Source organism: Elgaria multicarinata, chromosome 7 (assembly GCF_023053635.1).
Source record: "Elgaria multicarinata webbii isolate HBS135686 ecotype San Diego chromosome 7, rElgMul1.1.pri, whole genome shotgun sequence".
NCBI lineage: Eukaryota > Metazoa > Chordata > Lepidosauria > Squamata > Anguidae > Elgaria > Elgaria multicarinata.
In genome coordinates this window covers 30,429,252-30,445,328 of record NC_086177.1, presented here as the reverse complement: position 1 = coordinate 30,445,328, position 16,077 = coordinate 30,429,252, and the positions used below count along the sequence as shown (strand labels likewise).

The 16,077-nt window shown below is 43.9% G+C and overlaps 1 protein-coding gene across 2 annotated transcripts; it reads right to left on the bottom strand.

Moving 5' to 3' along the window:
* Positions 1–5,095: 5,095 nt before the first annotated feature.
* On the bottom strand, positions 5,096–15,203 carry NQO2 (N-ribosyldihydronicotinamide:quinone dehydrogenase 2). 2 transcript variants are annotated; one of them, XM_063129759.1, is made up of 8 exons: positions 15,125–15,176; positions 13,933–14,008; positions 13,634–13,672; positions 13,094–13,258; positions 11,517–11,647; positions 9,707–9,820; positions 8,006–8,107; positions 5,096–5,859 (listed from the first exon to the last, which is right to left on the bottom strand). In XM_063129759.1, the coding sequence occupies exons 3-8, from the start codon at positions 13,638–13,640 to the stop codon at positions 5,686–5,688; spliced, it is 693 nt and encodes a 230-aa protein (XP_062985829.1). In that variant the 5' UTR covers positions 13,641–13,672; positions 13,933–14,008; positions 15,125–15,176; the 3' UTR covers positions 5,096–5,685. The 2 variants fall into 2 exon arrangements, with proteins under 2 accessions (XP_062985829.1, XP_062985830.1); XM_063129760.1 differs by lacking the exon at positions 13,933–14,008 and having other exon boundaries at positions 15,125–15,203.
* Between the last annotated feature and the right edge of the window lie 874 nt (positions 15,204–16,077).

The window sequence follows — 16,077 nt, the reverse complement described above, 5'->3', positions numbered from 1 at the left end:
TTTATTATTGAAATCCTTCTCCATTTAACCCCTTTCTCCACATAGTTTGGAGGAAGGTGGTTTTTATCCCTTGCCTCAGGCGTATCAAGCGGTGGTGCTTGGCTTGAGCAGGGAGTAGCCGCGGCCAGGCTTGGTGTTCAGAGCCTGTGTTGTGGCAGTGACATGTGACAAAAACCCTCCAAAAGGGTCAAATTTGACCCTTTCCTCAGTTGTGGCTATGAAGTGTGTAAAGGGTCAAATGTAGCTGGATAACAGAGCTCTACAGAGCAGCATTTTATAAAACAAACGAACAAACAGCCCCAAATAACATTCATCACCAAATTTGGCAGCATGATAGGGGCAGTAGGGCCCATTTTGCCTACCCCTGGTCTAGTGCTTTCTGGTTCCTGAAATTCTGGCAAAGATGGCAGGGGAAGGCAACAACAAACCACCCCCTATAAGGCCTGCCAAGAAAACGTCAGTGAAAACTGGCGTCCCTCCAAGAGTCAGTAATGACTCAGTGCTTGCACGAGAGGTGCCTTTCCTTTCCTCCTTAATGAAGTTTCTTAATAGATGAAAATTTCTTCCTTAATGAAGTTTTCCTCCTTAACGGAGTTCCTGTGGTAAGAAAAGAAGCGGAAAACAAAGGAGGGCTATGAATAGAAGACAACGTCTGGCCCTCCTCTTGCATTCCATGAACGAGGCAGGGCAATAGCATGATAGCCAGGAAGCACACGTGGACTAGTTGGAACTTGATCTGATTGAGCAGGGCTCACATTATAAAACAAGACTGCCTACTCAGGGGCATGGAACACAGGTTTACTTATGCCTTACTGATCAACTTTTTTGTCTGTGGAGATGTGTCACAGCCAATGGCACCCCCCTGATTGGTTGCTATTGGCTGGACAGGGAAGGAGGCGGACCTCCAGGAGCTCAGAAGAGCCCCTTGGTAAATAACAAATAAATAAAAGGGAGGAGGAGAGGAATGGCACTTGTTCCTTCCCCCCATCTGTAACTGCAAAGCTGTGCAAATACAGATAATAATATTTTTTTAAAAAGGGAGGTCAGCGTGGGGAGAGGTAGTTCAGGCATACTGCGTTCCTCTCCTGGTCCTCCTCTGGCTTTCTGGATTCCTCCCTCATTCCTCCTGGTGCTCAGCGCTGCAGCAGCTGTGCCAGAAATTCCGCACTTGTGTTAGTTCCTGTGCAGATGCTGGGAAGGAACCCAAGTGTGACAGCCGGAGGCCTTGTGGCTCCAAAGTGCCGCCATCAAGACGGGGGCCTGCTTACCCTTTGGCCTAGTCAATTTCATGGCTTTATTGGCTCATGGAAGTCTAGGGATGAATGAAGAGAGATAGGAATTTAAGAGGCATCACTACTGTACTTTTAACAAGCAAGCTGCTGTGTGTGTGTGTGTGTGTGTGTATTAGGCATGTGCTCCGCTCCGATTAGGAGCGGAGAAGCAGTAGCGAATTGGCCTGCTCCGCCTTACCCAGAGGCGGAGGAGAAGCGGACCGCGGACCCCTAGAAGCAAGGCGAAGAGAAGCGACCATTTTTTGGAGCTCCTATTTCAGGCGGACCGCTCCGATCGCCATCTTGAAAACATTTCGCCCATAGGATTGCATTGCGGGAAATAATCGCGGATAACTGGGTTGTTTTTGAAGCTATCATTCTGAAAATTCTTGTGCTCAGAGAGTCGTGGATGGGGGTCATTTTGAGACTACTCTCACCTCTCTGCGTCGTGCGGGTCGTGTGCTAGATTTTTTTACAAATCGGGTAAACAAACGGACAGTGCGGGTCAAACGGCGGTTTTCGCCCATAGGATTGCATTGAGGAAAACAATCAGGGATAACTGGGTTGATTTTTAAGCTATCGTTCTGAAAATTCTTGTGCACAGAGAGTCGTGGATGGGGGTCATTTTGAGACTACTCTCACCTCTCTGCGTGGTGCGGGTCGCGCGCTAGAATTTTTTAAAAAATCGGCGGGAAAAATACCTTTTTCAAAGGGCTGAGAGGCAGAGTCAGCTCCCGGTCATGATCACATGATCCCAAAGTTAGAGGAGGGCATAGGCAAAACGGGTAACTTGGGATTCTGGGAAACTTCTCTTTCTTAATCTGAACGGACTTTTCCCAGTGTTTTTTAACACAGTAGCCCCACCAAATGCACAAACACAACCTGAAATCATATACTAAGCCAATAATAAGAGATAGAAACACAGCACTGCTACCCACCCTAACTTTGGGGAACCACTGAAAAGATGTGGTGCAAGGGGATGAGCTCCCCTAGGGCATCTCATTGTGGACGTGCCCCCACTCTCTCCTGCACTGGAAGGCCATCAGAGCCTTCCAAAGAGAGTAAAACGGTGGAGCAATGCCTATCATGAGTCGAAGTGAGCGTTTACTTCTTAGTGGTGGAGTGATGCCTATTATGAGTTGAAGTGAGTGTTTACTTCTTAGAGCTGTTGGTGAAGCAATGGCTTTCTTGAGCTGAACTGGCAGCTGCTTCCCTCTCCCCCGGGCACGTCCCCCTATTGCTGGTAAAAGACAGATATAGGCTTTTTAAAAAAGTTCTTCTTGCTGTTTATTCAGCAACACTGCTGCTTTTAATTCCACCCCTCCTTCGTTTATTTGTTTATTTATTCCATTTTATATGCATTACTGGCTTATCCTTGGCTCACTTCCTTATGCCCCCAGAAATGCCAGCTGCATGCCTGCCTGCCTTCCCTCCCTCCTCCCCTGCCCACCTCGCAGGGATGTTGTGTGTGTGTGGCTTTGACTCAGGGGAGAAGTCCTTCCTGCACTCACTTGAAGTTTTGGAAGTTCCAAATTTTGCAGGTTTAAGCCCCGCCAAAAAACAGGGGATGATGGGACTGCCTTGAGTCTCGGCGTGCGTATGTATCCCTGGATAAGCTGTCATGGTGGTGAGTTTGAGGTTTTTTTTTAACGTGCAAAATTGACGGAGCTATGGAAAGGGGTGTTGGAATTTCATAAATTCCCCAAAAATCAGGGGATGATGGGACTGCCTTGAGTCTCGGCGTGCGTATGTATCCCTGGATAAGCTTTCATGGTGGCGAGTTTGAGATTTCTAACGTGCAAATTGACGGAGCTATGGAAAGGGGTGTGAATGGGATGCCCGATTTTCAAAAATTCCCCAAAAATCAGGGGATGATGGGATTGCCTTGAAACTTGGCGTCCATGGGGACACATGGGTAAGCTGTCATGGGACCAAAGGATAGGTTTCTAACGTGCAAATTGACGTAGTTGTAGAATGGGACAATTTGGGGTGAGTTAAGCCGCGCCAAAAATCAGGGGATGATGGGATTGCCTTGAGTCTGGGCGTCCATGTGGACACATGAATAAGCTTTCATGGTGCCGAGTTTGAGGTTTCTAACATGCAAATTGACGGAGCTATCCCAAGGGGTGTGAATGGGGTGCCCGATTTTCAAAAATTCCCCAAAAATCAGGGGATGATGGGATTCCCTTGAAACTTGGCGTGCGTGTGTATACCCCCATGAGGTGTCATGGTGCCAAACGTGAGGTTTCTAACTTGAACAGAAAAAAAGTTGTATAATTTTTTAGCTTTCAATGCAACCCTATGGGGGGGAAAATGGAGCTCCGATCCGGATCCGGAGCTCCGAGCGGAGCGGAGCGGAAATGGGTGGAGCGGGGGCGGGGCGAAGCGGCCCGCTCCGAAAATCGCGGATCTGCAAGTGAAGCGGAGCGGGGGGTCTGTGCACACCCCTAGTGTGTGTACACATGTGTAGAGCCAGAAGCCATATGATACATTTGGTTGCAAAGACAGCAAAACACGCACTGGCCTCCACTTTTGTCTCTGGCTGTTGTGCAACTGGGGAATTCTTCCTCCCCTCCTTCTCTTCCAGCCAGTCATGGCTTCGTTTTACTTGGCAAAGTGAGGGATTAGGCTGACATCTTGTGGTGAATCCAAAGATTACATTGCCATAACTTGACATTTCATTTCTGTGGAGCCCGAAATCAAGTCGGAGGCAGAGTGGTAAATGGTGCCTTGTGAAGGAGGGCATTGTTATACCTGTTTCACATAACTGAGACTTACCCATTTTACAGAACAGTAATTTGGTCATATAGTCATAAAGTAGGTCTCTGGCTGAATTACTACATGAAGTCATCCTTATGAGATCTTAGGCTAATTTTTTTTTAACCGAACTGGCCCTCTATTCATGTTTCACATCATTAACATAAATATAGAAAAGTACGAATGAACCTGCATGTGCATTACAAGATAATAATAATAATAATTTATTTCTTACCTGCCTCTCTGATTGGATCAAGGCGGAAACAACAAGCATAAAATGCATAAAATACTGATTAAAAACATAGCATACACTGTTAAAAACATCCTAAAAACATATTAAAAGCATCCTAAAATTCTACTGGATAGGCCTACCGGAAGAGATCAGATAACCTATGTCATATTTTTGGTGGGTTTTAGAATTGCTTACACTGAATTGGCTTCCTTACATCTTTTTCTTCTTGAATTCCCTTTCCTGCATTTTCTTTTCCACTGGTCCTACTTACAACACAACTGTCTCTTGGAATAGTATAGTGGAATTGCAGACCACCACTGTAATATCAAAGAGCTTTTTGTGCATCACGGTTGTCGTCTTGGAAGCCTAAATTTCCCATCAGGTTTAACTCACGTCTGTGCCTGGATTTGTCATGCAGGCTTCTGTATTATGCTGCCTCAATTGTATGCATTTCCCCAGCTTGCCAGCTTTAGATGTTTGGCTGGGAAAGACTTTAGCACTAAGATTCAAGGTCAATCACTACTTGTTATCATCATCTGCCAGGGCTGCCTGCCAATGGTTGAGGTTGGTTCTATCTCCCAACTTGAAGACGCAGGTGGTGGAGGGGAGATGCCTAACAGTTCTTTTGTATATTTCTATATTCACATTTTGGATGTGAAACACAGAGGGCCAGTGTGGTTAAATGCCACTGACCATTTCCTTTTGAAGTTTGGGAAAGGGGGAAGAAAGAGCCCACTGGGTGCATGCTTTACTACATAGAGGTCTGAGGGAGTAAGAGGTAGAGTCTCCACACAATCTGATTGTGAAAGTAATATGTACTAAACACACTGATAAACACAAACAAAGAATGTCCCAAGAAGAGAACATTTTGTTCAATTTTATTCACAGAGGCAACGTTATTTATTTATTTATTTATTTATTTAAATACATATTTATACTGCCCAACAACCAAGGCTCTCTGGGCAGTTCACAGGTAAAACCATAGTATACAAAGATCAATTTAAAACTTTAAAAATGTTGTGAAAGTACCGATTTCACATGCTAAACTGAAAAACCAAAATAACCCCAAATTCAGAATATTGGCATGCGGAATTGGCAAAACAGCCCCAAATTCACAACATCAGAAGCTCCCTGAAACATGAAGGCACAAAGCTGCAAGCGTGAAGCACAGAACCTAAACTGCACTGTTTTTTCTTTGACTGGCACAGAATAATTGATTTTCTGCCACAGCCTTGAAGTCAAGGAAATGGGTTTGCATAAAAAAGGGAATGGTTTATACATGAGGCCATGCCTCTGATTCTACCCAGTTTTGCTTATTCCTTTCATGCAATGAAGTGTGGGGACGCTAATGAAGTCAGAGGAAAGCAAAAAAAGAGAAAAGGAAGTGGAAAAAATACTTGCATCTCTGATACTTCCACTCAAATGTTACTTATAGTACCACTCAGGAGTGCAGTCTATAGGTTTCTCTTCCCAGAGGGTCCTTAGCCGTTTCACCCACGAAGTCAGCATCTGAACTCTCTCCTCCTCTGCCACAGACTCTGGCGCATAGCAGATCTGCGGAGCAAGGATGCTGAAGCCGCAGAAATGCAATATTCCATGCTGGAGTCAAAACGAAAAAGGGGCACAGAGAGAGAGAGAGAGATACAATGGTTGACTTGGTTTGTTTAGATCACTGTTGGTATTAAAAACTTGAAACATTAAAATGTATTAAACTGAGTCAGTAGTAGCTTATGTGTGTCAATGGGAGTTGTGGGCACCAACAATAACAGCCAGTTTATAAAATGGGAAAACAGACATAAACACAGGAGTCAGCTACAGCTGCCCAGACCTTCAGAAATGAACAGGTGGAGGTACAGCTTCTGCTTGAAGGATACACTGCTGGATTTATGTACTGCCTTTCAGTACCAAATTGCAGGGCAATGCCCAAAATGCACTCAAAACAAAAATTAAAATAAAATAAAAAGATTAAAATAAAATTTTAAAAAAGCAACTGTTGAGCTAGATATCAGAATCAGTGAATTCCTGGGTATACAGATAATTTTCAAGTGGTGCTGTTGTGCCCATCACTCTGCAGTAGGGAGAAAATTCCAAAGGCAGGATGTACCTGTGCAGGTGATCAACCAGGAGGCCCTGATCGGTAGATCTCAGTGAACGGCCAGGTTGATAGCGGAGATTTCTCAGGACCACTTTGGCATTATTTATTGGTATTTATACCCCACTCTTCAGCCTGAAATAGGTCCCTTATAGCAGCTTACATTAAAATATATTAAAATACAATAAAATACAGTTAAAACCATGAGCAGAATGAGAACACATAAGACTGCAACCCTATACATTCTACTCAGAAGTAAGCCTTACAGAGTTCAATGGGACTCACTCTCAGATAAGTGTGCATTGGATTGCAGCCTAAAAGCACAACCAGCCAATGGGGGTGGGTGGGGGAGAAATAAACCCCTGGATGTTACTAAAGCCAGACATTTTTTTTTAAAAAAAATTTCCACAGCTTGCCTGAAGCTCAGAAGAGAGGGACCCAGCCAAAACTCTCTAGGGACAGAGCTTCACAATCGGGTTGCTGCAACTGAGAAGGCCCTATCCTACATCCCAGCCAATCACACCTTAGAATCCAACGGGACACAGAACAAAGCCTCTAACGATGAGATCAAGTGGGAGGAAGTGGTCCCTCAAGTATCCTTGTCTCAACCCATTTGGGGCTAACCAGCATTTTGAATTATGACCAGAAATGATTTAGAAGCCAGTGGAGATGTTACAAGACTGAAGCCATATGCTCCAAAAAGCAGGGCCGACCCAAGACATTTTGCAGCCTGAGGTGAAGGATAAATTGGCACCTCCTCCCGTTGCACATACAGAAGCCAACTAGAGCAATCACTGAATCTTGCTTCAACGCTGCCAGTGTGACAGTATCCTCTACCAAACCCAAGGATAACCAAGCTGAGTGAGAGCAGACAGACTGTGTAGCACCCACCGTGTTCCCCTGCCACCTAAGAAGGCCACCTCACTCTTCCCAATGGTAAGGCTGGCCTTGTCCAAAAGTAATAATCTTCAAAAACACTGTAATAGCTGCTCCCAGTAAATGATCATGCAGTTCTCATAGATATGGTTACAGTAAACTGGACGGTTGCATATCACTTAAGAATGTAAGCCTATGTGGCAGGGTGTTGCTGTTTTATTCTTTTGCTATGTTGTAAACCTTGATGGTGCTAAATAAATAAATAAATAATAGTGACACTCCCCAACCATGTCATCTGTCTGAGCCAAAGGAGTTGTATATATTAGTGGGAGTGGCATGAGGGGAATCGCAGGCCAGTGGCAACTCAGCTACTGCGGGGAAGGTATAAAGGTGGCCTAGGTTTTGTCCGAATGGGGCAGGCAAGACTATTTTCCTCCTACTCTGCCGCATGATTTGCTTCCAACCCTTTTTTAAAGGGATATTAAGGGCTGCTACAATTAGAGAGGGGTGAGAAACCCTCCAGAGTAGATTTTTAGGCCACACGGAAAGCTGCAGGGAGAAGCAGAGAAGAAGCAAGTCTTATCACGCTAGCGCCATGTTGAATCTGAGCCCAACCTTGCGCATAGTTGCCTACAGACATCAGCCCTGCTGTTGCTACTGCTGAGCAGCTTACAATCTGTTCAAAGAAAAGCGATAGCAGTGTGCGGTAATCAAAACGTCTGGCCAGAGTCCAGAAGGCGTCCCGCGATTGAGGTGGCACGTGGATGTCCACATTACCTGCATGGGCCACAGAGAATGACGGATATCCCCAGTGACACCTCCTTTTGAATACATCTCTTTGTCTCCTCCAGTGGTAAATGAAAGTAAGGCTTGTTTATTCTGGAATAAAATGAGAAAAACATAGTATTTTATTGAATTTATTTATCTATTTAAATACTCCTACGCTGTCTTTCTGGGCAGTGATGGGCTGCGTGTACCAACGTGCTCTCCTCCACCTGTCCCTGAAGCTACCTCCCATACAGTTCTGGAGCAGCCCCTAAGCTTCCAGAGCACATTTAGGGAAAATAGGAGCCATAGGGGAAATTGGTGAAACACACACACACAAGCTGCCTACAGGAGTGTCCAGTTTGCAGAGTTCTGCTCCTTTGGATAAAACCCGCTGCCTGTTTGGAGATGCATCTCCTTTTCACGTTTTATGTCTTTTGCCAGATAGAGTCATAGAATCATAGAATAGCAGAGTTGGAAGGGGCCTACAAGGCCATCGAGTCCAACCCCCTGCTCAATGCAGGAATCCACCCTAAAGCATCCCTGACAGATGGTTGTCCAGCTGTCTCTTGAAGGCCTCTAGTGTGGGAGAGCCTCTAGTGTGGGAGATGTTTGGTGTCCTTGGTCTTCGGTATGAAGCATGGATCAGCTCGTATAGTGCGACGTCTTCCAGGGCACTTCGCATACTGTGCCACCATGTTGCCTCATTCTGTGTGTGTTCAAACAGATGACTTCCGCTTGCAACCCGCCTGTTTCTTCCCACCACTTCTTCGACCTTTTTCTCTCCACACACAAAAAAATCCATTAAGGAAAAATCCAATAAAAAGGAAAAGGTGGAATAGCTGCATCATGACTTTCAATTGGTAGCGCTAGGAGCCCTCCTATTCACATTCAGTAAGCTATCATAGGTATGTGGGCCTTGTGCGAATAGGCCCTAAAACTGAAAAGATGGCTGCCGGCAGCACACCTTTAGGAGAGCGTTCAATGCAGCGGTGGGTAATGTGGCCCTCTAGATGTTGTTGGACTGCAACTCCCATCATGCCTCACCACTGGTTATACTGGCTAGGGCTGATGGGAGTTGCAGTCCAACAACATCTGGAGGACTACAAATGGCCCGCCCCTGATTCAATGGCATTAATGGATGGGAGAATCTTAAAAACAGACTTCTGTTTAAGACGGCCAACGTGGTTCAACAGGCAGAGGCATGTGCTAGGTGCTCTCCTTCAGCTTGAATTCGTGATTTGTAAATAGACAACTCAGTGGCCTACCTCAGAAGTTTGTCATGAGGATAATAAGCATGTGAAAAAATCTGGCCTGAGCCTTAGGGATAGAGGGTGCTAAAAACTTATACAAATCATGAAACCTGATTCTACATGTGTTGACTTGGAAGGAATTTGCCCTGCCTTCGTTGGGGCTTATTCCCCAGTGAGTGGGCAAATAAGACTGCAGCCTTATTTATTTATTTATTTATTTCTTACATTTATATACTGCCCCATAGCCAAAGCTTTCTGGGTGGTTTACAAAAGTTAAAAACAGTGAACATTAAAAACAAATATACAAAAACTTAAAAGCATATAATTTAAAACAACTATTCTGAGGTCAGTTAAAAAACTCATCATATGTTGAATGGGATCAGCCTTCATGTTGAATGGGATTAAAGAACAGGTAGACAACATGATCCAAATGTATAACCAGAGTTTACAGATCACGTACCTTGAGTAGCCCAGACTCAAAACATTTCGGGAAATCATGAGCGAATCCTTGGACCAGGACTCGGTCCAGCCAGCCTTTCATGATCGCTGGCACACTGAACCAATACAAAGGAAACTGGATAAAAATAAAAGTAAAACCAGTGTTGGCTGTAAGGATGTTTGTGAGCATCAGCTTCCTCAGCAATGGAAACAAGCAGGAAGTATCTCAAATAAGAGGTATTTGCTATCATAAGAAAGCCAGTGTGGTCTGGCACTTGTGCGATCTGGGTTCTAGTCCCTAGTCAGCTATAGAAGCTCACTGGATGAATTTGGGTCAGTCACTGACTCTCAGGCTAACCTACTTCACAGGGCTGTTGTAAGAAAAAAATGGAAAGGAGGAGAACTATGCAAGCCACCTTGGGTTCTTTGAAAGAAGAAAAAAATGAGGAAATAAATGTAATAAATGAAGGTCTGGAACTAAGATTACAGGTTTCACCTCACAAAGGGCTTGCCTCCTGTGCTGATCTTCCAAGTCTGCTTTTAACTATCAGCACAAGGATTGACACAGTCTCTGTGTGGACTATAAGTGCCAGACATGCCAGTTCAGCACAATTATAAGCTCTGTTATCAGAAATACCCCAAGGTACATTGTTGGAAGCACATCAAAACATGGTGGATCAGACCAAGGGTCCATCTAGTCCAGCATTCTCTTCCCACAGTACAATAGCAACCTCCTGGCCATGTTTCCCAGCAACTGGTGTGCAACAGGCATACTGCCTCTGCTACTGGAGGCCATATCTAGTCAGCAAGAATGCCAGCCATTGATAACTTTATCCTCTCTGAATGCGTTCATCCCCTTTTGAAGAGGCCATCACTACATTTTGCGGTAGCGAATTCTACAGTTTACCTTTGTGCTGCGTGAAGAAGTACTCCATTTTATCTGTCCTGAATCTCCCATCATTCAGCTTCATTCCCCTCAGCCTTATTCCTACCCTATGGGAACCTCCTTTTCCTGTCAAAGACTAACCTGAGTAAAACAAAATGAGGCTAACAGTTGCAAATGTTGTCAGCCGACAAATGCACACAACTACTATAATGAAACTACTGAACTCTAATATGTATACAAAAGTGCCTCTCATTCCAACATCGCAAATGCACATTTTAAGTTGTCGGATCTTTTGGTGGGGTTTATTGCTCATTCGCTTTTGGACATTGTATATTTGGATCTTATTCCCTGTATGATACTAGTGTGAGCCGGTGTGGTGTAGTGGCTAAGGTGTTGGACTAGGAGTTGGGAGATCTGGGTTCTAGTCCCCACTTGGCCATGGAAACCCACTGGGTGACTTTGGGCCAGTCACAGACTCTCAGCCCATCCCACCTTACAGGGTTGTTGTTGTGAGGATAAAATGGAGAAGAGAAGGATGATTATGTACTCTGCCTTGGGTTCCTTGGAGGAAAAAAGGCAGGATATAAATGTAATAAATAAATAAAATAAATAAATGATATACTTTGTAATAAAATGTATATAAGAATTTGGATGCATGTTGTTCAAAGATTAATCTGGGCCATTGGATTATAAGCACCCACACCACCACGGAGCATACCAAAGGGCAAATGGACGACATCATTTATCGCTCTCCATCTATAATGGGAAGTCCTTTGTTAGACTGCCTAAACAAGGGGCTGCACAGACCCAAGATCTTCTTGCAGTCCACAAGGATTAGATCAACAGGCTGTGGGGTCACCGCTGAAACACCAAGTGTCAGTCCTGTCTGGCATCGTCTATATTAGAGTTAGAAGATCACACGGGAATAATTTTTAAAAATAATGACCTGGAAAATCACCAAGTCGGCTTCTTTTACTTTCCTCTGCTCCTCAATCAAATCTTCAGATAGACACCCATTTTTGCAAGCTTCCCAGGCCTCGACTCCATAATTAAACTGTTCTGGGTTGTATAAATCGCCTGGGGGAGAAACCAAACACACAACGTTTCCTGTAAGAAGTGCTGCATCCAAACAGATGCAGGAGGCCATTTAGGCCAGGGGTGGGCAACATGTGGCGCATGGACCACATGCACCCCCCCCGATCTCTACTGATGCCACAACCACCATGCTAGCAAAAAAGGAAAAAAGAGGTGGAAAGTGGCTTTCGACCACATTTCAGCAACAAACAATTTGCTGAAAAGAGGCAAATTTAGCTTGAAAACAAGCCAAAAGTGTCCTTTTCAGGATCCATCCTAGTTTGTTGGCAACCCCCCTTTTTTGTAATGGGGGGGGGTGTCCAGGGGTAGAAAATGGTCCCTGGGCCCACTTAAGATTCAGGCCATTTTATCCCAGTGGGTTCCCTGGAGAAAGAGAAAGATTGTCAAACTAGTTTAAGACTGAAGTGTAGCTATGCCTGTAGTCACTGTGTAGAGAAGGGAATGCTGCACCTCCCAAATTCTCACTCTCTGAGCTCCATCAGATGAGCATTTTATTGCATGCTCATAACTGGGCACTCATGGATTTCCGCGGCTTCCTCTCACAACATCATCTGCCTCCCGCACCCCTCCTAGGCTTCTTCACATGACAAAAAACACTCCAGTAAGTCTGACATTTTTAAAGTGGGAAGTTGCCGCTATCTCCTGCTGTGTGCAGGAGAAGCAGCGGAATCAAAACAGCCCACTGAATGGGCCACGTGCAAGTTGTTTACTTCCGCTTTCAATGAGGAAGTAATGAGGGACAAACACGTGGGCAGAGAAGCAACGGTGAGCAAACACAATTTCCCCCTGTGTGATTATGCTCTCTGTTGCCCTTTGCATATACTATATGGTCATCCCTGTACATGCCTTAAAATAGGGACAGGCAGACATCAGGCTTGTAAGATCTACTTAGTTTTGTTTTTACTAGAACCCCAGGATTCACCAACCAGAGCCTGCTACAAAAAGCAGACACTTTGAATTATAAAATTCTTATCCCCAGAAATTTGTTTCGAGTATCAGAACTTGAATGGAGCTCACAGAAATCAAATCCTGGTTACCCCTATTTGTTTTTGTTTCAGAGTTATAATTTAGGAAGTAGGAGAGTGGGGAGATTTATTGTTAGCCAACTGGGAATCAGAAATCTTTCGTGCTGATCTACTACAAATCAACCAGAGATCTAGTAGTAGATCTGGTCTCTCCTCTGGTCACCCGGGCTTAAATAACTTTATTGTAAACTGCCTTGAGTCCCAGTACTGGGAAAAAGGCGGGATACAAATAAATATAATAATAAATTGCATAACATTGTGTGGGCTAGGAACCACTTCCTTTTCCAGATGCAATGGATAGAATGTATACTGAAGTAAAATTAATTAACTTTTAATGTGCCCCAGGACTCTTTGTTGTAAACTCTAAAGAGAAATATTCTTCTACAGCATATTCCATACATACCAACTATATCCTTTCTTGTTGTCCGTGGTTCAAACTCCATTTCATACAGGTCAGAAACAGTGACACTGCAGCCTTGCTTACTCAGTTCTTCCACCGCAATAGTTTTTAAAGACCCGTTCATTGATTTAGGCTCTTGGTGGGCATAGACGATTAATACTTTTTTCCCTGGAGTTAAAAAAGAAAGAAAACAAATTGTAAATAGCACCTTCAGAGGCAAATAGGTGCTGGGATTTGGGATGGTGGTGATTTTCCGTAGGAAACTGGCATGGAGCCCCAATCCGGATCAGCAGCATGTTCTGAGTTGGCAGCTGCTTTGTCTTCAAAATTAAGCATGACAAATGGGAGTGTCATCTGGACAGCACTAGGTTGGGAAAGACTGCTCTAACCTTTACACCACATTGATTCTCTATATTAAGCAATAAGTGTGTTTGTTGTAATGTGTAATTACAACACGGGATATGGGGAGACTTTGAGGACATGTTACACCTCACTTTCTACTTTGATACCATTTTAATAACTGAGAAAGAAAATGCAACTTACCTGCCATTTTCTCTTCTTTTCTTCTGTAAGCCTTTGCCTCTAAGAAACCAAAGATAGGTGGTGAACCCATTTTGAAAATCTCTTGTCAAGAGTATTACAAAAAGAAAATGGGACAATAAATCTTATTCTCCTTCAGTTTTTTATTTTTTTGTAATGAAAATATATTTTAAATGGAACAGGCCACCTCCAAGTAATAAAAATGGAACAGCAATTTAGGAGGAGCAAATATGTACACAATTTTTCATTCTAAGAGGATATAGGATCACAGGTTTCAAGTTAAAAAGCTTCATCCCAGGTACCTGCTTCCCTTGGATTATCCCAGTAGCGCTAAGCTTTCGCGGTTGTTGTTGGTTTTGCTACCAGGTGACAGCGATCCTTTGCATACCAGGAAGTGAGTTTAAGGGGGGAAATGTAAAAAAATCATAAAAAATCAACGGATGACCCAATTCCATCCAAATTTGATATGTTTAAAGCTCTCCCTAATATCTATTACTGTGCCAATTTTGGTGTCTTTATCTTTAAAGCTTACGCAGATGTAAGCATTTCTTTAAAATCCTGCTCCTGCGCCCCAGCGGCAGCTTGGAAGATACGCTCAAAACGTAGGGGCTAAATACAGCGAATCTTTTGGCTTTATAGCACAATTACGGCAGGATGCATGGGAGTACTTCACAATCAAAGCAGATTATAAGGTGGAAAACTTCTGAGTCCTTTGCATGCAGTTTGCATTGATTGCACAGTATAATGCTAGTGTGATAAAGCTCAGAGATCCAACCAGTCACTTTAATAGCCCTCCCACTGCAAAGTAGGCTGCTACTATAGCTTCTCTTCATGGGCTCATTCATTCTTCTATCCCATTCCTCCATTCAGTCCCTAATTTATTTATTTTATTTATTTATTAAATTTATATACCACCCCATAGCCAAAGCTCTCTGGGCGGTTTAATGTGAGCAGGTGGGAACTAATCAATGCCTGTTAAACTTTCTTAAAATTGCTAAGGACTGAACACTTCTTAAAGTTTGTAAAGAAGCTAACATACATCTCCCCCCCATACACACACATTTAAGCAATCTCCCACCTATTCAGGCGCTTTATAATGTTTTATTATAACCGGATTGCAACCTTGCACACTTAGGAAAAGTAAATCCCAATGAAGATTCGGTTTAGTTAGTTTTTTCAGGGTTCAGCGACTAAATAACAATAACAGCAGTAGCATCAACAACTAACCACCATTCACAGTCACAAGTCTTCCTATTGAATATAGAGATAGTTAATTCCGAGTAAACCTGCACATAGGACTAAACTATCAGAAGCTATGCTACATTATTCCATGATGCTGCGATGGGCTGGAATATAACTCTTTAAAATAAAGGGCAGGTTTCCTCCCCCCAATCCCAACATAACATTCTTTTATATGCATAATCCCGGTTTTTTTCAAAACCGCCTCTGCTTCCTTCCTTCCTTCCTATCTTTTTGCATGTCAGCTCCCCTTACCTTAGGATCTTGCTGGCGAAGATGGCCAGGCTTGGATCTAAGCAAATCAGCCGTGATGCAGCAGACCGGTGCAACTAGTAGCGCCTGAAGAGGACCAGGAAGGTTCTTATAACTCCGCCCCCTTGGTTATTACACCTACTAAACTGGACCAATGGGCGTGCGACATCGACGATCCCGCTCTCTCCTCCCGGTTCTATCCCAGGCAGGGCATCACAATCTGCTGTTTTAGTGCAGTATCTGCCTTGCAGCGTTCCTATGTCCAAAGCAGATTTGTTAGAAGGAGGAGGAGGAAGAAGAAGAAGGGGAGGGGGTGGCGAAATTCTGTAAAAGATCCAGCTGGTAGGAACGTCTTTTGATGGCTTCCAAACGGCCGAGTTTCTTGTATCTTATAGGAGCAGTATCATAATGGTCGGTGGAGGCTGGTGGCTCCGGTTTCGGTGGGGTTGTGAATTCATTCGGGGGTTTCAGTCAGAACTCTAAAAGAGCTATCCAGAGGTACTGGACCCTACCCCCAAAATAGGCTCAGCACTTTGGATTGCTCCTTTAGAGTTCTGACTGAAACCCCGAATGGATTCATAGCGCCACTGAAATCGCAGCCTCCACTGATAACACTGCTATTTTAAAAAAAAACCACAAAGTGGTATGTGAAGTTTCGAATTTCACAGATTTGCCTTCCTGGCACTTGCAGACTCGATGTTACTCCTCCCAACCAGGGGAGGGCGTGGGGGAGAAAAGGGCTTGCTGGAAGGCATGGTAAAAGCCCCATTTGGAAAATGGTGACTTTGCAGATTGTAAGCCTATGCACACTTACCTGGGAGTAAGCCAGGTGTGAGTAAACTTACTTCTGAGTAAACATGATCGTTTGTTTATTTTTTTAATGTAAAATAAGTTTTATGTTGCCTTTAAGTATAAAAGCATCTCCACCTGGAGTACAAGATGAAAACAATATAAAA